A 20,515-nucleotide genomic window follows, 5' to 3' on the forward strand; every position below is an offset into this window, starting at 1 on the left:
TACATTCCCAGCATGCTTTGCAGCACAATTTTACGGACAATAGATGTTTCGGCGCTATGACAAATTAATCTTATGATCTTGACTATTAATGCCCTAAATTCTGTCAGAGCGACTGCACTGAAATAACCATGTTTATTTAATCTAACACACGTGACGAAAAGGCATAACGGTCTCAGACACACCGCTGCTGAGCCTAATCCTGCACGTCATCAAAGAGGGACAGTGTAGAGCAACAGCAACAGCGACAGCGTGGATGGAAGTGTTATCGGAAGATAGCCTGTTGTTTTTTATTATTATTATTTTAAATTTACTTTTTATTCTGGACTTTAAGACTTCCTAGGACATATAACTAAAAATTATCTAAGTTAAACAATGTGTCAGGTTGAAGAAGAGTACAGCGGCCCGTTAGAAAAGACGTCTCTACCGACGTAAGTTTGGTCCGATCAGCTGCGTGAAAGACCTTTATTTAGGTAGCTGTACTTTAATTAGGTGACTGCACTTTAGTTAGGTAGCTGCACTTTTCCTTCATGTAGCGTAACCTATCCTGCATACCTGCACTAATGCATATATGTCCCTAGGGTCTCCAAGAAATGTATGAAGTGTAAAGAGAGCACTGCAGTGCTGATTATCCGCGTGGGAGATGCCTTTTGCAGGTGCATTGCTATTCAAGCTAATTACTGTCAAATCAACCTTTTCATTCCGCAGTTCATGTAAAATTGCCCGTGTTTAATTTTCATTATTGCTGGTCTTTAAAATACGTCATGAGGAGAGCAACAGAAATATATTCTGGCTAGTGGGATGCGTGTGTGATGCGTGTCTCTGATCTTTGATTAGGGATTGCTTCAGAGAATATTTTGTACACAAATTTCGAGCAATGCTGGGGAAGAATCGTGTCATCTTTCCTGGAGAGAAGGTAGGTATAAATATAACAACCATTACCTGCAGGGCTTCTGCATGACACTCAAACTCGTAATGTGTCTGTTTTAGGTGCTACTGGCTGTTTCTGGTGGGCCAGCATCTAGTTCCATGTTAACACAAGTTCAAGAGGTATGGACTCAGCTACTCCGAGTGAAGGTCTTACCCAGCAGTGGAAAAAACATTAGATCTAGTATGATGTCAAGTGGCATAACCAAATGTTTTTGATTGACTAGATGTTTAATCACTCTTTGCAGGGTTTAAGTCGGGATGCCCCCAAGAAGCTCAGATTTGCACCAGGCATTATCTACATAGACGGTAATTGCACTTTTAGTATTTTTGAGCATTGATAGCATTGTTGGAACATTGGAACTTTTAAAATATCATCACGTAGTGGCAATGTTGAGAACTGGTTTGCTGATATTGTTTTGTGATGTTTCCAGAGGGTGGTGCCTGTGATCAGAATGCTGAGGAGAGGGAGAAGACTCTGTCTCAGATGGAGGCTATCTTTAGAAAGACAGGATTCCCTTACCACATAGTCTCGCTAGAGCAGGTAACCAGGTTTGGGTAAGAGTAAAGTCATTAACCTTCTGACTAGGGTGCTACTATATGGACATTTTATTGTGACTGTACTGTCTTGCAAAGCCTTGCCAAATAAATTGCCTAATAGATCTTGATGCTAAAATATATACTAAAGGGTTAATGTTGTGACATGGTTAGTTCATTGGATCGTGTGAATGACATGACTCATCAAAACAAGAATAGAACACTCATCTGGCAGGAGATTGGTCAGGATGACTAACAAATCACAATGATTCCTGTATTCTGTAGAGTGCTCTGTACATTACAGCTTTACTTGATATCGGTATCTAAAGGCCAGTATTGCAATATCAATTAAAAACCGATATATCATTCAGGCTTACTGCTGACCCTGTTTAGACCCCAGTGGTGTAAACTGGAATCTCACTCTCCCTGCGTGACTGAAGCTCTGAGTCACTTTTACTGTAAACTCGATTTTGTATCCTCTCCAAAAATATTTCCTGTTCTTTCAGCTGTTAAAAGTTTTCCCACCTCCAAGCTTTAGCATAGGAGCGGACAAACCAGACTCCTGTTGGGATGCAGCACTGAAACTAATTGCGATGCAGGCAGATATTCCCATTACCTGTGTTTGTAACAGCTTTGATCTTTGTAACATGAATTGGGTTGCATCATTATTTCGTCTTCCTCTGTTGGGGTGGTGGGGGGTGTGAACGCTGCTTTTGTGTCTTATTTCAGGTAATTGCATCATCTTGTCCATTATCTCCTACATTGCCAAACACCACCCTTTGATGCTGGCATGCAATTGTTGTTACTTACATAAGAGGAAACTCACTCATGTAGTTGGATTTGAAATCTAGCAATTTTCCCCCCTTTATCTTCAGCAATTCTGAGTTGCGGCTGTGTTTTGTCACTGGCTGATCTAACTGGCAGTGTTGTGTGCTTGGCTGGCTCCTAGGTCTTCAGTCTGCCCAACTCTGTGCTGGAGCCTGTTTCCTGTGGCCCAGAGAGGCCAGGCTCCAGCTATAAAGCAGCGGTAGATCAATACCTCCAGCAGAAGGAGGTGAACCAGAGGCAGGGGCAGCTGGCCACAGAGGAAGCCCAGGATGCAGTGGCTCATCTCAGTGTGCAGGCCTCCCAGGTTAGCCCCGAGCACAAACAGGCCCTGGAGAAACTCTTTTCTTCTTTGAAGACCCTGACAGCCAGACAGGACATGCTGCAGACCCTGAGGTGAGCCTTACTATCAGAGCTGAATATTCATGATGTTGATTACATAAACACTCAGTACCCACCACATTGGCTACACCTGTCTTGTACAAAGCTGTACAAAGCTGTACAAAGCTATCTGACCACTCAATTTTTGTTAGCTATCTTCTAACACTTAGTCATGGGTGAGTGCAACATGCCTACTACCGTGCTGCTACCATGTCAGACTTACTTTGCTGTTGAGGGTATTTTCCAGTCAGCAGTGGTCCTGTAGTCAGAAACTCGCCAGCACTGAAAACAGTAGAAGGTGGCAAGCAAATTGTGGATGTGTTAAGTGGGCTATGATATGTAACTGTACATCTGCAAAAAGCACATAGAAGATGCAAGAATACATTTTATTAGGTTATTATTGTTTTTTAAGGAAAAAAAGAGAATGTTCTTAATAAAGTGAATGTTTGTTTAAGAATACTGACCGTATAAACATACAGACTTGGTTTTTGTAATTTATTTATTTATGTTTTTAAACATGCTTCCTTTTTTTGCAACTAATTTCCTATCTCACCTCAAGCGAAAAGGGAGACATTTGTAAAGCAAAATATTTTGTTTTGGTCCGTCCACATTATGGAGATGCACAGAAGCCTGACTCATTGTAGGGACTTGAATGTCAAAGTAGCGATGCAGTCCCTTTCTCTTTGTTCGTTTTCTCCCCCGATCTCTCATAATGCCCCCCCGTATTGTCGCTGTCTTATCAGTGCCCGAGTCTGAGTCATAGGAGAGAAGCAGGGCCATGAAGTGTGCTGTGAGCTCTGTTTCAGTCAATAACTCAAGAGTGCATGCAAAGTTTAATGAGGGACAACAGTGTGCGTGTGTGTGCGTGTGTGTGCGTGTGCGTGCGTGTGTGTGTGCGTGTGTGTGTGCGTGCGTGTGTGCGTGCGTGTGTGCGTGCGTGTGTGCGTGCGTGTGTGCGTGCGTGTGTGCGTGCGTGTGTGCGTGCGTGTGTGCGTGCGTGTGTGCGTGCGTGTGTGTGTGCGTGTGTGTGTGCGTGTGTGTGCGCGTGTGTGTGCGCGTGTGTGCGCGTGTGTGTGCGCGTGTGTGTGCGCGTGTGTGTGCGCGTGTGTGTGCGCGTGTGTGTGCGCGTGTGTGTGCGCGTGTGTGTGCGCGTGTGTGTGCGCGTGTGTGTGCGCGTGTGTGTGCGCGTGTGTGTGCGTGTGTGTGTGCGTGTGTGTGTGCGTGCGTGTGTGCGTGCGTGTGTGCGTGCGTGTGTGCGTGCGTGTGTGCGTGCGCGTGTGTGTGCGCGTGTGTGTGCGCGTGTGCGTGTGCGTGTGTGTGTGTGTGTGTGTGTGTGCGTGCGTGTGTGTGTGTGTGTGCGCGTGTGCGCAAGTAAGTAAGTGAGCAGCAGAGTGTGAGCAGCTGAGAAGGGCTATGGCCTTCTTCCAAACTCCTCGGAAAAGCTGCAGAGATGTTTCAGTGGAGGTTTGTCTACTTGCCACCTGTTCACATGCGCCACGGTGTGTGTGTGTGTGTGTGTGTGTTGGGGAGCAGGCAGCACCTGATTCTACACACTGCCCGGCTGAATGGCTACTCCAAGGTGATGATGGGAGACAGCTGTACGCGGCTGGCCATCAGATTGCTCAGCAACATCTCTCTGGGGAGAGGGGCATCCCTGGCGGTTGACACGGTGAACCGTCACACATACACACACTCCTGTTACATCTCAATAATGGTGGCAATAAATTGCATGCGCTGAGATTTGGGGAGTGTTTTAACAGATGAAATGCAGGTCAAAAAAGCTGTAAAAAAGCAGGTAACACTGGCCCAGGCTGAGTAATGCAGATCCAGTACAGTCCATTCCCAAACAACACACACTGACATACTCCAAACAGTAGTGGGAGAAGTAGTAATAATAATGATGATAAGCTTGAGAACATTGAGCCAGATGCAGTTAACATGTGCGTTTGCTCTCTTCTGCTGGCAGGGTTTCTCAGATCCTCGGTATGGAGATGTGGTGATCGTACGACCCATGAGGGACTACTCCTCCAAAGAGATCGCCTTCTACAACCGACTGTTTGGTGTGCGGTCGCTTTTCATCTCGGGCCTGGGCACTAAGGTGAGATCGGCTCTCTAATGAGGGTGGTACTCGTCTGTTGCTGCCGTTAGCGCTGGAGCACTCCACCGATGAAGACAGTTATTATCCCTTCACTCATGCAAATCTCTTATTACTGCAAGGGTGTAATTACATCATTTATCACGCCTGTGTGTGTGTGTGTGTGTGTGTGTGTGTGTGTGTGTGTAAGTAAAAGTTGAAAGGCAGTAGAGCTCTCCTTCACTTACTTTGGCCCAGGGCCGTACTCACTGCATGTGTTTGTTTTTTGCCGCCCTGTAGATTGATTTTGCACATGCAAATGGTATTATGCTAACTAGTCTTTGCTAGTTTTCTCTTTTACTTTTCATCCACTTTATCAAAGTGCTGACAGTGCAAAGTGTTATTCTGAGTGGCTGGGTCCGCATCTGTCTCTGTTTTTTCTCCCCAGACTTCCGATAAGGCAAGTATCCAGCAGCTGACTGAGAGCTTTGTCATCAAACTGCAGGCTGACTTCCCTTCCACAGTCAGTACCATTTACAGGTAGCCGTGATTCAGAAAATCTTCCACTTGGCTTGGCCTCAAATCCGCATGCCACACTTGAACTTTGGGTGTTTGAGTGGTTGTGTTTGTGTTTCCTAGAACAAGTGAGAAGCTCCACACTGCTTGTCCTCCTCAGACCTCCGGCGCTGTAGCTGCTGACAAGTGTCTTCTGTGTCTCTGCGCTGTGTGCAATAAGGCAGGCAAGTCACAGCATCAACAGTGACGGTATTACATGGCATCAGTTGGCCTACAGGCAACGGTCTTTAATAGATGTACAATGTGCACATTACAATGCACCGGATGGGCGTACCTAATAAAATAACCACAGATCAAAAGAATGAAGATGTTTTTAATCACGTGGTCAACAGATTTGTATTTTGAAGATGGCGTTTTTTGGAAAAAATCGAGTTATCATTTTTACTACAAACATATTGTAGACGCAGCCTCTGCTTCCCATGCCAGCCTCATCTCCGAGCGGCTGTCTCGGGGCGAGCTCGGGATGGAGGCCAAGATCGATCCAGCCTCATGCTGCCCCTCTGGGACCCTAGACCCATTCTCCTGCCAGAGGGAGGGCCAGGGCTGTGGGGAAGGAGGTTCCTGCACTGCTGGGAGGTAAACAGAGTGCTCACCTTCCTGTCTCTCTTCCTTAGTGGATTCCGCATTTATGCCGTTACGGTGATGGTTGCTCTCCGCTGACTGTGTGCTTGTGCCTCTACCATCAGGGCACCTGCACCTGCAGACCTGAAGAGTCTCCTGTGTTACAGTTGTAGGCTTACTGTTAAAGACATGGTAAGTGAACCAGGTTGTGTTGGCAAGCCTCCTGGACTGCATGCCGCCCTGCATTAATGGCTGAAGTGCCTGCAGAACACTATACATCGGGCTCTTCTGACTCCTAGTCCTGAAACAGCTTTGCATTGCACATCAGTGATTTTTAACCTTATGAAGGGCTTGTTAATTCGCTGTTGCGTTGAGGTGGGGGGGCCGGGTGCAGAGAGGTGCTTATATGCTGTTGATATGCCCTGCTTGCATAACTAATTGAGGGTAGTCTTGCAGGCAGCGGAGGACACTCTTCCCCCATACATAACGTCTGAGGCTGAGAAGCGCTGGAATAGGTGAGTAATGGCAGTAATTGCTTACTCTCTGAGTGAATACTCACAATAGGCCTCATTCACGAAAACGTTCCTAAGACAAATTCTACGTCGGATTCATGATGTGTTCTTAAACCGTAGAGTCGTTCGGGTCTTTGTTCTTATAATTATGAATCTCATTGTTCTCACAAATTGCAAGAGTGTGCCAGTTGTTCCTAACTGGCTTAGGCATACAGTCACATAAAAGGGCACGAAACTGCAGTGGCTTTATGCATACACAGAAATCTATGCTACATTTTGGCCACACTTTAAAAAAGGTTTGCTTAATTGTGCCTTGATTTCTCAAATTCTGCCTATATTTCTAAAAACTGACCAAGGGTTTCACTAGGGCCTTTTGATTTGAGCCTAGCCATGAAATGGTCTACATCTAGAACAGAGCTCAGTGCAACATTAGTCAATGATTACAAATGTATCCTTGGTCATTTAAGCACAACACTGGCTTAAAAAGTAAAAACCTCTTTTGTCTTTGAATTTCTTTGAAAACATCATTGCTCCTCTCCCCTTGGGTAAAGTGAAGCGGGCTAACATTACAAGTAAACAAGGCTGCGTACAGACCGCATTAATATCGATAGCGGTTCACGTGTTTAGTCATGGTAAAAAGTCATTTTCAGCTAAGTTACCCATCTATAAATTACTGCTGTGCTTGTCCTCCAGTAACTTGAAATATGTGAACTCTCCACCACACCCTCTTTCTCCTGCTTTCAGAAGAATGTATGTCCATGTGGTCGATCTTCTTCCTTCGTGCGTAGTGAGGAGGGGGTCTAAGGGGATATGCCCATGTCTGGTGGACACTGTAGAGTAACGTTTAAAGTGGCAGTAGTATTAAACTGCAGTTTTAATAAACAAACAAAAAAAACCTTAGTGCTGACATCGAAACACCGGGGGCTTAAACCCTGAAAGCCCATTCTTAACGACGCCCCAGATTCTGACTGACTTTCTTAATTACAGCACAACAGCGCACAAACATACACAACTTTTTTTCACTAATTATTTGATGGCATGGTTACCAAGTAACATAATTGATGTGACTTGTAGTGTAGTCTTTATTTTAAAAATGCATGCTTTCTAAAATAATGAAAATAATTATTTAAAATATGATAATGTTTAATTTAAATTCTATAACTGTATAATTGAAGAAAAGGCAAGGAACAATTATTTTGCGCAAGCAGTTCGGTGCTCAAATGTACTTAATTGCTCTCGTGTGTGTGTAATTGTTTTAACCCAAGAATAAATCCCAAACAGGAAAACTGCGGAATGTCGGAATCTTTGTTAAAATGGCATAAGTGGTTTTTAAGAAATTTCTTCCTGTGAATGAGGCCCAGTGATTGTCCATGACAGGGCTCAGTTGAAGGAGGAGGTCAGAGAGTTTCTATTGGAGGATGAAGATGAAGAGGTGGGATGAAGCTCACCATTCACTGGCACGTTGCCAAGGAACATCTGGCCTTTTGCACTCAACACCAGGCAGTCACTCTGATCCTATTCGAAGGGCTGCTTGGTTAAACCATTTTATTTAACTACAAATCAATGGCAGGTTTATCACATGCAAATTATGTGCAAGTGTGTCTAATTATGAAAGTATACAGCTTGTTTTATTGTGCTTTTTATTGCCTTAATAAAGTCCTGTTATTTTAAAGAGTGTGTCATCTTTGTGATGTTTTATGCAAGGCAGTAGGGATCCAGGAAGCAGTAAGATGTGCAACATTATTTTTAATATACTGTAAATTTGCAAAGTGTCACCAAAAATTCATCACATTTGATTTTTGAAAATATGAATAAATAGAAGGTCTTTGACAGTTACAATAGTACGTTTGATTGTCCCTACAGTAAAAACCCACAACCATCATAATGGTAGCTAATTATGTAAAATTATTCCAGAAATACATTTTCCATACAAAACATCACAACACTATAGCAGACTTGCCTGAAGTGTCATTATGCATTTTCCCTATGGTGTAACAGTCTTTCTACTTCCTGCAGCCAAATATAACTTCAAGTCTTCCATTTACCAGAAATTACATTTTAACCATTTTTAAAACAGCTGTATGTAAACAGTTTTGCTGCAGTAATCATCATCATGAAATACATTACAATAGTGTTTGTGGTGCTGCATAAGAGGTCCTCCAAGTATAGCTGTGCCTCATCTGCTGGCCACCCCTCTGTGGCAGGCTACACTGCGAGGAAGACCCCAGACAGTAACGCATTCAAGATCAAACCTGCGCTTGTCCCATTTACTCTATAAGGCTCTTTGGTGACACGGCCTGAAATAGGATTATGTAAGCATGACTTGATCTTAAAGAAAAACCTAAAACCTCCATAATCCAGGCTTCAGATTCCTGACCCATACATCTCTCTCTCACTCACGTACTCACACAAACAGTCAGCATAGCTCAGCAGCATTGGGGAGGGGAGGGGAGGGGAGGGGAGGAGGAGGGGAGGGGAAACTGCTATGGACTGTGTTCTTTGAACATGGTTGCAGCCATCAATCGCATCAGTATGTCACGCTCGAGGGCTAACCCTGCAGCTCCGTTCACTCGAGCAGAATCCCAGAACAACCGCATCGACACGGAAGCACACACTTGGGCCCCGCGCTGCCGTGACAAGGGCCGGTAGCGGATTTGGGAACAAGCGGGAGCCTAATCGCCGTTCTTCTCCCGGGTCCATTTGATCATGGTCTCTGGCGAGCGGTACAGGAAGATGAGCTTGGAATACAGTTCCTCCTCCAGCTCCAGCTCGCCCGTCTCGCGCACGAGGAAGATGTCCGTGCACAGCTTGAGGATGCGGTCCACGCACGGCAGCTCCTCGAACATGATGGAGTGGGAGATCTCGCTGAAGAATCCTCGCACAAACTTGCCGATCACCAGAACCACCGACACGTACAGGCCCATGATCCTACAGCAGAGCAACGGGGACCATCAGCAGTCACGCGTCGGCTCAACCAACAATCAGCAACACAGTTACAGCAATGCCCTTAGCTTCCATGCGCCATTAGTCGTGTTAGCATTCGAAATAAACTGTTCTTTTAATACTGTTAAAAAAACAATGAATCATGAAACTGTGTTATGTTACAGGAAAAAAGCCCTTTTAAATTTTATTCTAGAAGCCAAGGATGGTGGGGCAGCTGTGGCCTAAATTTTAGAGAAGGTTGGTTAGTTTGATCCCCTGAACCAGCAATAACCACGGCTGAAGTTCACTTGAACAAGGCACCTAAACCCTAACTGCTTCCTGGCCACCATAGCCATTGTGTGAGTGTGACAAAGACGTACAGGAAGGTGAACCGGTTGCTGAGCCAGGTATGCTTCCTGCCCTCAGCCTTCATCACAAGCGGTGTAAGAAGTGGGCTGGTGGCGACATGGAGACCGTCACTCCCTGAAGGAGGGGGTGGTGTGACAGACTGTCACTCAGGAAGGTGATTTGGGTGCTCTTGCTGCTGTGCAAGAGAGCTGACTCTTTAGTCCGGGGCTTGCGTTTACCAGCCATAGGACCCTTCAGCACTGTATGCGTGTGTGTGTGTGTGTGTGTGTGTGTGTGTGTGTGTTTGTGCGCGCGCGCGCATGCTCACTGGCCCTAACTGGCGCATCCACTCTATATGGGTTAAATGCAGAGAGGAATTTCTCTAAGGGGATCAATAACAAAAAGTACCCCTACTTCTACCTCGAGTGCTGCAGACGTAAAGCGTTTTTCCTAATCTACAACCCCCAATTCATCTCTGCAGCCATTTAAAAAGCATGGAGGAGAAAGGAAAGCACTAAACTGTGTGGTGCCCGGGGGGGCGTCCTGGGCTGGTGGGAGCGAACAGCCCCGTAGGGCAAGCTGTCATGTCGGATTTATTTCACCATGCAGGTGCAAGAGCTAAAGTGTTCCTGGAGACCTAGAGCTCCTTACCCATATCCAGCCAGAAAGCCCAGACTGGGCGGACTGACTTTGTCATTGAAGATGACCATGGGCAGGACATCGCATCTTGCTGAAGACTTGTCACAGTCTGCGATGCTGATGTCCCACCACTCCTGGGCTGCAGTGCTGTTCAGAGACACGTCCCTCATGAGAGACAGCGTCATGTCCAGATAGCCCTCTTCATCTCCTGCCACAAACAAACAAACAAACAAACAAAATCACCACCATCAGCACCTGTTCAAAGCAGCTAAAGAAGCTCAACATGAAAGCTCGAAATGTTAACTTGGCTGGCAGTGAGTGAAACGTGACTCATTTGCATAATGATATCTAGTCCCCAACTGCTTTTACTCCTCACTCCTACCATTTCTGCCTTTTAGACTGAAGTATTGTTTTAAACTTCTTAAGTTTCCAATTAACTGAATGTGCATAATGATCATTCATAATGGTGCTAGCGTTAGCCCGACTGATTCGCGAGGCGTGCAGGCCTTACCCTCATACAGCTGACTCACGGGCTTCGCCTCGGCTCCGTTGGGGGCTCGGATGTAGTTGGGGAACATGTGGGGCACTCGGCTGGTGGGAGAGAGGACCGCAGGCAGGGTTAGCCCACACACACGGCCCACTGACTCATGCTCGGCCGGCTCTGCACAATGACTTACGCTGGCTCTGTGCGTTTGCTCTGCAGCAGTGAGGCCAGGTCTGCTCTCACGTGGTTACCATGCTCCAGATTGATGGAGTGCTTGTCAAAAGTGTTCTCCACTGTTCCGCCCTTCCCCAGGTCCCTGCGAGACACACACACACACACACACACACACACACACACACACACACACAGAGTTTTATACCTTCTCAGCATGGGGGATCACACACATATGTAACATATCAATAAAATATCTATATTATGTAATAAGAATTTTGTAAGCCTAATCAGAAACCTAACAAAATCCAATGTATAGCTTCTGCAAACAGCGTTTCACCCCTCAGTTGTTCTATGGCTTCCTTTTTCTGCCTCACAATCTCTCTTTTACACACACGCCCCCTCCTGAGACTGACCTCTGGAAGGTCCAGGCCAGGCGCAGGGTCATGTCTGCAGGGCTGTCCAGCAGCTCCCGAATGAGCTCATCCCTGCTAGGCGGACTGATCCTCCACACAGAGCCCGAGCTGCCCTCGATGTTGGCCGTGACGATGTCCTCATAGCTGTACAGCGTTATGAACTGCATGGCCACCTGGGTGAAAAATGTATTCAGATTATTGCAATAATATTACTGCGCATTATATGGATGGAGAATAATATCCAGTGTACTAATGTTTTAAAGGCATCCACTGGCAGAACTGTACAGGTCCAGCAATATGCACATATGCAGATACTAAAACCCTTATGGGATAATTACAGCCTAATAGAAGCTAGAGACTCCCATGTGCATACAGTAAGATATAACTTGTACTTTTACTTGCTTTATCATTTCCATGATACTTTGATATTATTTCTGAGATCCACACATTGTGTTATTTGAGAAGTACTGTTTAATTCTTGTGCACTGTTAATAATCTGATGATCTAAACCACAGCTATTTCAGCACTACTATGGCAAAAACAACCCTCCCCCCCTCAGCCTGACTAGTACATGTAGACAGCAGAGGAGATACAGCACTCACTGCATTATTTCCGAACTCCTTGGTGAGACGGTCATAGTTGTCTTGGGTATAAGGCTGTATGGACTGCTGCTGCACACTCATGGTAAACAGGGGCTGAAGAGATGGACATGTTTTCACTTTCCTTAATCTGTGACTAAAGCATAGCAAGCCAGCAGCCTCCAACAACAACAAACCCAACTACTGACAAGTGTGCCATACCCGTGTTTAAATTCCAGAATATTCAATTGCCAGCATTAGAATGCAGCAGAATGTCTGTCAAACGCCGATTATGATATTTGGACCGAGTTACCTCGTAACCGCCCAACTTGACTGTGACCGTAACGTCCACAGGATGGTTGACCACACCCACAACTGATCTGACCAATGAAATGAAGAGCAGCGGGAACCAGATGATGCAGATGAGGAAGAAGATGATGAGTCCACCCATGCCGTATTTCACTATTTTCTTCTTTTTCTGGCCCTTTGGTTGAGGGTATTTCTATAGAGAAAGAGGTTTGGATCTGGAGCAGACCGGGACTGGCAAGTGCCAACTTCCTCATAACTGGTTCATTTAACAAGTCCGATAACTCGGCACCAAATTCGGAATCAAAGGCCAACGCTGCACGCATCCGTTTACCTTCTCTGTTTCTCGGCTGCACTTTATGATGAAGATGTTGGCGTAGATGTCCTCCACGCACATCCAGTTGGACAGGGACAGGGTGGTGTCGGTCCAAACCCAGTCCATAACGGCCCGAAGCTCCACCAAGAAGGGAACTAGGCGGAACCTGAAAGCAAACTCTGAAGTTATGCAAAACTTCCCATTTTTTCGGGGGTGATGTTCAGAACAGTTTTTTTTTGTCAGCTGAAGAAAGCTGTGAAAAAGCTCACCCTTGGAAGAGGAAGAGGTTGAGGTGGTTGTACTTCTTAGTGAGAAAGTTTCCAAGAATGCGGGTGGGATAACCGCAGCGGATCTGATAGGCTGACAGGGTGAAGTAGATGCACTTCACAAAATACCAGAGCTGGGCCACAGAGTTCTGGCTGAACATTCTGCAGAGATAAAGGAAGAACACAGCGGCTTTGAAAAGAAGTTGCTTCTGTTTTTGTAATTTTTTTTTTCTTGGGGTTTTTTTTTTTTTAGGAAAGGGAAGTTTTTTTGTTTTTTCCCCCCCCTCACACCAACATGCTTAGTGTCTCCTCTGAAGTTATTACAGAGAATCATTCACCCACACACACCCACACACTCTGCAAGTCCTTTGAATTTGCACTGACTGAATTTAAACTCTCTCTGACCCTAATCAGCATGTGGGTTCTGCAATTCAGTATGACATCATTCAACTGCAGTGTCATTCATGTTATCATTCCAGTAGAAAAGTACCTCAGAACTCTTCATAAATATCCCACATCCTTATTCAGACCCTTCACACTTTTACTCAAGCTAAAATCAACGCACACAAATGCACAAAATAAATGATTTATGGCACAACAGCAGGACATCCTCCTCTTCCTCACCTCTCAGTAACAGCAGGCAAAATGAAGAACATCCACAGGTGGATGCCGAAGACCAGGAGGATCTGGAAGATGAGTTTCCCCAACATGGCCTTGCGCAGATAGAGGGCGCGGTCCACGACCATGGTGCTGAACTGGATGAGGAGCATGACGAGGAAGGCCTCAGGCACCTGGTCCTCCGACAGCGTGGAGGCGATGTCCGCTGCTGCCGAATGTTTCTGGAGAAACACACACACACACACACACACACTTAGGAACAGGCATTTGGCTGCTAAACACATTCGCAGGACAAAACAATCCAATTCAGCATTTGTTTTGTTTTTGTTTGTTCGATTAAGAAACTGAAAAGCTCTTTATGGTTTGGTGGCCAACCCCCCCCCCCCCCCAACTCTGAGCATTCTGATTTTGGATAATTGGGTCAAGACGGCATAAAGTTATATTGTAAACAGAACAATACCATGCAAAAAACTTCAAAAGATTCATTATAATTTTTATATGTTGCTTAAATCAATTAGATCAATCCAATAAAAAAATATTTAAATAAATAAAACAACAAACTTGGTGAGTGTTTTGGTGAGACACTAAAATCAGTGGCAAAGCTTTGCAAACATATTCGTCCACGGTCAGAAGCAGCCTCAATACTCACTCCAAAAGCCCAGAATCCGAACACGATGATGATGAAGTCCACCACATCAGTGAGGAACATCAGCGCGTACACATCAGTGGCGGCCCGATCCTCAGCATGCAGGATGTTCTTGAAGAATCTGTGGGCTGGCATATAGATGTTCCCCATGCTGAAAAAGAGAAAGAGAGGAAGGAGAAAGAAGATGAGAATGACAGAAAGAAAAACAGAGGGAATGAAGAGAGGAAGGGTGTGTATGGTGTATTTAGCATCGTTTTATTTTGGAGTTGACTTCACCAGAAACACGCCACTATTTCACAGCAGGACTTGGAGCTGTGCTGTAGCAGCATGCTAACTGGGTCAAGCCTCGTTGGCACAGAGAATTCTCAGGAGGTTTTTACTTACACAGAGATGAAAAGGCCCTTGAGTTTCTCCCCAAAAGCCTTTAGCTTTTTACCCGCTTCCTTGCTGCGCTGCGCTGTGGCCTTCTTCTTCGCCTCCTTCACCGTGGCATCTGCGAGAGGTAAGAAAATGTAAAATGTAAAAAATGATTAACTACTGCAACGTCGCATGTTTTAAGACAGCAAACAATCCCGCTTCTGAAATTAATCAAGCCCTGCACGGTCCCCCTCGCCTTTGTTTGACGTTTTCCTCTTGCGAAAGCGGAGCAGGCCTCTCTTCTTGCCCTGCCCCTCGTGCGGGGCGGGCGGGGCGGGAGTCATCTCTGTGCTCTGGTTCTGCTCCGGGTCGGGCTGGGTCTCGCTCGGCACATCTGCAGGACTCAGGGCTCCCCCGTCAGCCGCAACGGTCTTGTCCTCTAGGTTGGAGAGGCCGGTGCACACCTCCTCTTGCTCCTTTTCTGACCTCTTCTCCTCTTGCGAGGATGGACTGGAGTTCTCCTCCGGAGGACCTCCCTCGTCCCACAGCCCATAGCGCTGAGGACCGATAACAGCAGTGACAACATTCTTACATAGTCATGCATTATTTATATAGCATTTATTTTTGGTTCAAATATCTTTTCTCTACATACAAATGAAATGAATAAATATTCAAGTTCATTATGATAAAATAGTACGTATGCAAAATAAAAATAAAGGAATTGCATTTCCTATTCAATTTGGGTGGAGCTGAATTTGAATATGGTATTCGGTGAAGCACAAACAGTGGGTTTTTATAAATACTTCATACAATTTTATTTTTTTAAATTGTGTGTTTATGGGAAGGAAAACAAACACGGAGCGTTCTTCATAACTGAGGCATCATGTTACTTTTGTTTTCCTTTAGTGTTTTATTCTTTTGTTTTCCTTTTGCTGTCCTGTTGGTCCTACAACGCGTGAAGCCGAGTTTGACTGAGAATGGGAGATTATTCCGTGTTAGCTCTGGCAGTGTAGTGACTACCTAACTAGTTCACCTACATGCTGTGCTCACTGCTCAGTTAGCCTGTCTCTCACAGATGCAGATATCATACTGGACAACTAGAGCGCTATTTATAGTTAGCTCCACTGTTGTCTACTAGTTGCATCATTTCTGTCTCAAATCCCTTACCTCATTTCCCAACATGAATGCCCTATTTATTCAAAAACAATTTTGCTGCCCCAACAAACACAGGTGCAAATACTGGGCTCTGTGGATATCCTTACTGTCTAGGTTCCAAAAACACCTTAAGAGTTCGGAACTTGTAAGTGCCTCATATCAGAAAAACTACATTTCCTAGCCCGGCCGTGTCCACGCCGTATGGGTGGGGAGTGGGTGGGTGGAGTACCTGGAGCAGCGAGCGGTGGAAGAAGAGCGCCAGCAGCTGCAGCAGGTCGTAGCGGATGTAGTTGTCAGTTTTCTCCAGACCCAGGATCCGTGGGAGGAAGAAGGGCTTGTTCTCGTTCAGCTTCATCTCGTATTCGCTGTTCCACGGGAAGAAGCCAAACTGGAACAGGTATTTGACTACAACCATGACCTTCAAGAGAGAGCAGAGCAGACCCCCCCCACACACACACACACACACACACACACACGTTCCTTCAGAGAAAGTCATTCTCTGCCAAGCCAAATTCCTTTTCAGTCTTAAACCTCTTGCCAATAAAAATGATCCAGACATCTAAAATTGATCCTGATTCTGCAGGCACACTCAGTACAGAAATGTATATGATAATTATGTTGAGCTGGATCCAACAGAACTGGAGGAAATAGCATTTTCTACTCATTCCATAAATAGCTAAATCTAAAACAAAGTGTAAACGCTGCAGAAACACTCTTACTGGCATCAGCTGCAAGTGCAACTCATTTTAAGGCAAGACCAGATGTGCATGCCACTGTACTATAACATTAACTAGGGTATCATGGGTGTCCAAGTGTTTCACTCAGTCCACTGTCATACATGGATGTCATTAGGTCCCTGAACTACTTTGTGCTCTTTGTATGGATATTAGGTTGTCCCAAAAACAGAAGCTTGCAGTTCAGAAATAGTAATGTGACAATACAACCTTTTACACAAAATACAAAGAGCCAAGTTGGAACGCAAGATGCTCGCTCGAAAAAAGAAAACACAAATTACAAACGATTTGTTCTGACCCACGTCATACATATGAACATAAACCAGGCCTGCTCAGACAACATAGTGACAGATAAGCCGCTGATATTTACACCAAACCCACGACCTTGGCGTCGCAGGCATCACGCTCTGCCTACAGGAATAACAGCACAGCGCGCCACAATACGGCAGGGGCCACCTTTCCCTGACCCCTCACCTCCGTGTAAATGATGGCGGTCATCCAGAACTTCTTGGAGGGGCGGGGCACCGACAGCATGGCCCAGAGGAAGGTGAGGACAGGCAGCACCAGTGAGATGACGGAGGCGGTCACCATGTTGTTGAGCACGATGATTAAGTAGCACACCAGCTCGGAGTGGGCCGCCAGCACGTTGCACAGGGCGAAGAGCAGCTTGAGGAGCCGGTTCTGAGTGGAGTAGAATGCTCGGCTCTGCTCCAGCTCCTCGATGGAGAAGGGCCTGGGACACATCGCTCACGACTGTTAGCGCCCGGGCCAGAGCACGTGGAACAAACAAACACCCCCACCCCCCACCCCCGGCTCGCTGCTTTTACAAGATCTAAACAGGGCATTTGCATTTTGTAACAAAAACCTCTCTACGCATCTTGAAGTGCATTGTAATCGTGAGGTTTTTGTCAGGACAACAGAGTGTTTTCCTCTTCGATGTGGTGACAGTAATGACTGTAGAGTAATTAAACCTATCCTTCCATTCTACCTGTCTGCGAGCAGCTCGCTGGCCGTTCTGGAACGTCGCTGCCGACGGAGATGTCGAGGCTCTGCCTCCGGCCCCGGAGGGGGCGCGGCAAGCAGCGTCATGCTGTCACAGCCCCGTGAACCCTCCGACTCGCCGATTTCCTCCAGCTCCACAGCACTTCGGCAAAAGGAGAAAGACAGAGGCAAAATGTAACACCAAAAAGCTCTAAGAGTGAGGACTACAATGACAGTATTAGAACGTGCTTGGCTGTGACGGTGAGGTGCTGAACTGACCAACCTGGCTGCAGTACTGATGATGATGATGATGTCTGTGTCTGTCTCATCTAGACACGACTCCAGAGTCGGACTCTCGCTGCCCAGGGACAGCTGGTCTCCCGATGGCTCCCTCTTGCTCCTCTACAGAACCCACACGTATATTTATACCCACATGCACATTTAACAGCGTAACTCCTTCCCGCTGGCCGGCGGCGGCAGCGTGTCGTGGGCATACCTGTGTGCCACGTCGCTCCTGGCCCGCGCCGTGGATGAGTAGGTGGCGCTCCTCACAGAGCACGGTGGAGGTGTCCACATGCTGCTTGGTGAGCATGGTGAGCCACAGTGTGAAGCTGTCCACCATAGCAAGGCAAAGCACCCACAGGAACTTCAGCACGTCTAAGATCCGCTGCACCGTGTCACTTCCTGAGCCTGGAGAACAGCCACATGTCACACTACAGCACCTGTCAATCATTCAGCAGACCTCCAGTTGATTATAGGCAAGTCATTACTTGGCTCCTCCCTGTCCTCTTCCGGCTCCTCCCCTTCACTGAAGACAGGCGAGGTCTCGTCATCACCTGCTCATATGATATAAAGAAACTAAGTGAGACACAAATGTCTGCGCATGTTATTCTGTTGTGCATTTCTGTGTGATGAATGTAAGTATGTCTAATGACTATAATAAACATGGCTGACGGTAAATAAAAACTAATTCAGAACTGTTTAGTATGATCTTGTTTGCTTAAAGCTCCCTCTCCACTATGAGCTTTCCTCCGTTAACAACAGTTAGCGTTTTGTGTTCCTGAAGGGTTCCTTTTATGCCTGGCCCTCTGGCATGCCAGAGCCAGTGCTCTGCACAGCTGTGCCTCTTTCGTGTTCAGACACACCAGTCTGAGGTCATCAGCTCCTTCTCCAGATCTTTAGGCAGGCACGTTAGTGCAGGAGGGCCCAGGGCTGGCGTCACAAGAACATGGTCTTGATTTGTGCATGCTTGTGTGCATTTATATTAATATATATATATAATATAAAAATAAAGGTTCCAGGTGACTAATTGCAATGTACTGTAGTAAAAGATGCAGAGATAGTCAAAATTGCAGTGAAGTGCACAAGGTTTTGGACAGAGGTCCTTCATCAGCTGTGGAAGCAAAGCGCTGTGCTTGCACAGATGATGAAGGGCCGCTGTCAGAAACATTCTGTTTCTCAGGAAACTCTGTGTACTTCTCTGCAATTCTGACTACAATACATTATATATGTGCGTGTGTGTATATTTGTACGTGCATATATGCTCGCGTACGTGTGTGTGGGGTCTGACCTGAGGCCCGGGAGCCAGTCTGCTGTCTTTCCCTCTCCAGCTTCTGCTCCCTCTGCCTGCACTGCCGCTCTTGAAGTGCCTGTTTAGCATTGCTCACCCATGCCTGGTATGCCAGCTGTGGAATTTCACACACACACACACACACACACACACACACACACACACACACACACACACACACACACACACACACCAAAAACAAAATTATTTAATTGTATAGCACTTTTTTTTCTTTTTACAACAGATGTTATAACAAATCAGCTTTTATCCAGGCCCCTAGTGAGCATCAAAGACGAGGACAAACCTGTAAAAACATGTGCAAACATACACACAGCTTTAACACCATTATACCAAGGTTATATACCTCATGTGTGCATTAACCACACAAGTGGTTGTGTGTGTGTGTGTGTATATATGTGTGTGTGTCTGTGTGCGCGTATGTATGTGTGTGTGTGTCTGTGTGTCTGTGTGTGTGTGTGTGTGCGCGCGCGCGCGTGTATGTCTGTGTGTGTGTCTGTGTGTCTGTGTGTCTGTCTGTGTCTGTGTCTGTGTGTGTGAGAGACCTGAAATGCAGTCAGTCTGCGCTGTTTTTGCTCCTCTTCTATGAGATCTTCCTCCTCACCACTGTCTGACTCAAACAGGTAATAGTCTCCAGAATGCAGTACTGCAAAAGATGCACACACACACACACACACACACACACACACACACAGTAATGAAGCATTAAACCCCTCCAGCTCTGCAGCTCAGACTGTGCAGGAGTTAAACCCTACAAGTTGGGTATGATCAAGTGATTGTGTCTTTGATCTAAGATATCATATCACACACACACACGCTTAAATATAAAGTCAAACAGGCTTATTGGGGAGCTGCCTGAGAAGCTTCAAGTTATTTAGCCAATAAGAAGTTTTACAGTAAAACACCCAGTGAACTGTCCAGAAATAACATAAGCAAACACCCATGTCCACACACACACACACACACACACACACACACACACACACACACACACAGAGAGCTGCACAGAGTTGTTAATGAGACAAATGAGGTGAACAGCCAGTCAGTAAATCTCATTTTACAGGCCAACTTGCTTGCAGCTTAAAAAGACATAAATGCCGAATTTTTTTCTCATAAAATGAGCGAGTGAGAAAGTGATTGAGTGAGTGAGTGACTGAAATGGATAGAAACTCAAAATCAGGCTGGCTATTCCAGACCTCCCTGGAGCGTGTGAGCGGAGAGAAGGCGAGCAGAGGGTGGGGGGCCGCACCGGTTGCATGGTCTAGCCAGGGGTGGTGCCACTCTTTCTGACTGGAGATCTTCCTCCTCTTCTTCCCCTCCTGTGACTCTGTGTGAGGAAGATGAGCAGCAGTGAGGGGTTGCAGTCCCACACAGTGACCAGCTTCTCACAGCCTGCTGGTCTCTGGGTGAGAGACAGGTGGGGCTTCTTACCCGATGGCTGCTCCTCTCGCTCGGACGCCCTGCGACCCTCTTTATACCTCTGCTGCTTATCGCGGATTCGCTTCATTCTGCGGGGAGAAGGACGAGTGTACAAAGACTGAAGGCCTTGCGCAAACAGCCTTAAAAGGCTATACTGCATTGTGTGGGGTTTTACTGTGAC

The 20,515-nt window shown here is 46.2% G+C and overlaps 2 protein-coding genes across 3 annotated transcripts in view; one reads left to right on the forward strand and one right to left on the reverse strand.

Moving 5' to 3' along the window:
- Positions 1-128: 128 nt before the first annotated feature.
- ctu2 (cytosolic thiouridylase subunit 2 homolog (S. pombe)) lies at positions 129-8,062 on the forward strand. The gene is made up of 15 exons (XM_027007355.2): positions 129-428; positions 579-653; positions 835-913; positions 988-1,047; positions 1,173-1,233; positions 1,359-1,468; positions 2,411-2,682; positions 4,201-4,336; positions 4,634-4,765; positions 5,190-5,281; positions 5,381-5,481; positions 5,719-5,893; positions 6,004-6,070; positions 6,335-6,393; positions 7,768-8,062. Exons 1-15 carry the CDS (start codon positions 373-375, stop codon positions 7,829-7,831), a joined length of 1,539 nt encoding a protein of 512 aa, XP_026863156.2. The 5' UTR covers positions 129-372; the 3' UTR covers positions 7,832-8,062.
- Positions 8,063-8,119: 57 nt separating this feature from the next.
- The window catches only part of piezo1 (piezo-type mechanosensitive ion channel component 1), a 61,058-nt gene continuing 48,662 nt past the window's right edge, over positions 8,120-20,515 (reverse strand). Inside the window, exons 30-52 of one of the 2 annotated variants that reach the window (XM_027007340.2) lie at positions 20,347-20,423; positions 20,165-20,242; positions 19,461-19,561; positions 18,898-19,012; positions 18,098-18,163; positions 17,824-18,017; positions 17,611-17,729; positions 17,335-17,490; positions 16,821-17,079; positions 15,842-16,030; positions 14,714-15,014; positions 14,485-14,593; positions 14,104-14,251; positions 13,461-13,675; positions 12,840-12,998; positions 12,589-12,736; positions 12,262-12,450; positions 11,973-12,065; positions 11,371-11,543; positions 10,977-11,099; positions 10,811-10,890; positions 10,312-10,507; positions 8,120-9,318 (exon numbers count right to left, since the gene is read on the reverse strand). In XM_027007340.2, coding sequence (XP_026863141.2) covers positions 9,063-9,318; positions 10,312-10,507; positions 10,811-10,890; positions 10,977-11,099; positions 11,371-11,543; positions 11,973-12,065; positions 12,262-12,450; positions 12,589-12,736; positions 12,840-12,998; positions 13,461-13,675; positions 14,104-14,251; positions 14,485-14,593; positions 14,714-15,014; positions 15,842-16,030; positions 16,821-17,079; positions 17,335-17,490; positions 17,611-17,729; positions 17,824-18,017; positions 18,098-18,163; positions 18,898-19,012; positions 19,461-19,561; positions 20,165-20,242; positions 20,347-20,423 — 3,544 coding nt within the window. In that variant the 3' untranslated portion in view covers positions 8,120-9,062. The remainder of the gene's footprint in view (positions 9,319-10,311; positions 10,508-10,810; positions 10,891-10,976; positions 11,100-11,370; positions 11,544-11,972; positions 12,066-12,261; positions 12,451-12,588; positions 12,737-12,839; positions 12,999-13,460; positions 13,676-14,103; positions 14,252-14,484; positions 14,594-14,713; positions 15,015-15,841; positions 16,031-16,820; positions 17,080-17,334; positions 17,491-17,610; positions 17,730-17,823; positions 18,018-18,097; positions 18,164-18,897; positions 19,013-19,460; positions 19,562-20,164; positions 20,243-20,346; positions 20,424-20,515) is intronic. The other variant, XM_027007342.2, reaches the window with a different exon arrangement.

Source organism: Electrophorus electricus, chromosome 21 (genome assembly GCF_013358815.1).
Source record: "Electrophorus electricus isolate fEleEle1 chromosome 21, fEleEle1.pri, whole genome shotgun sequence".
NCBI classification, from domain to species: Eukaryota; Metazoa; Chordata; class Actinopteri; order Gymnotiformes; family Gymnotidae; genus Electrophorus; species Electrophorus electricus.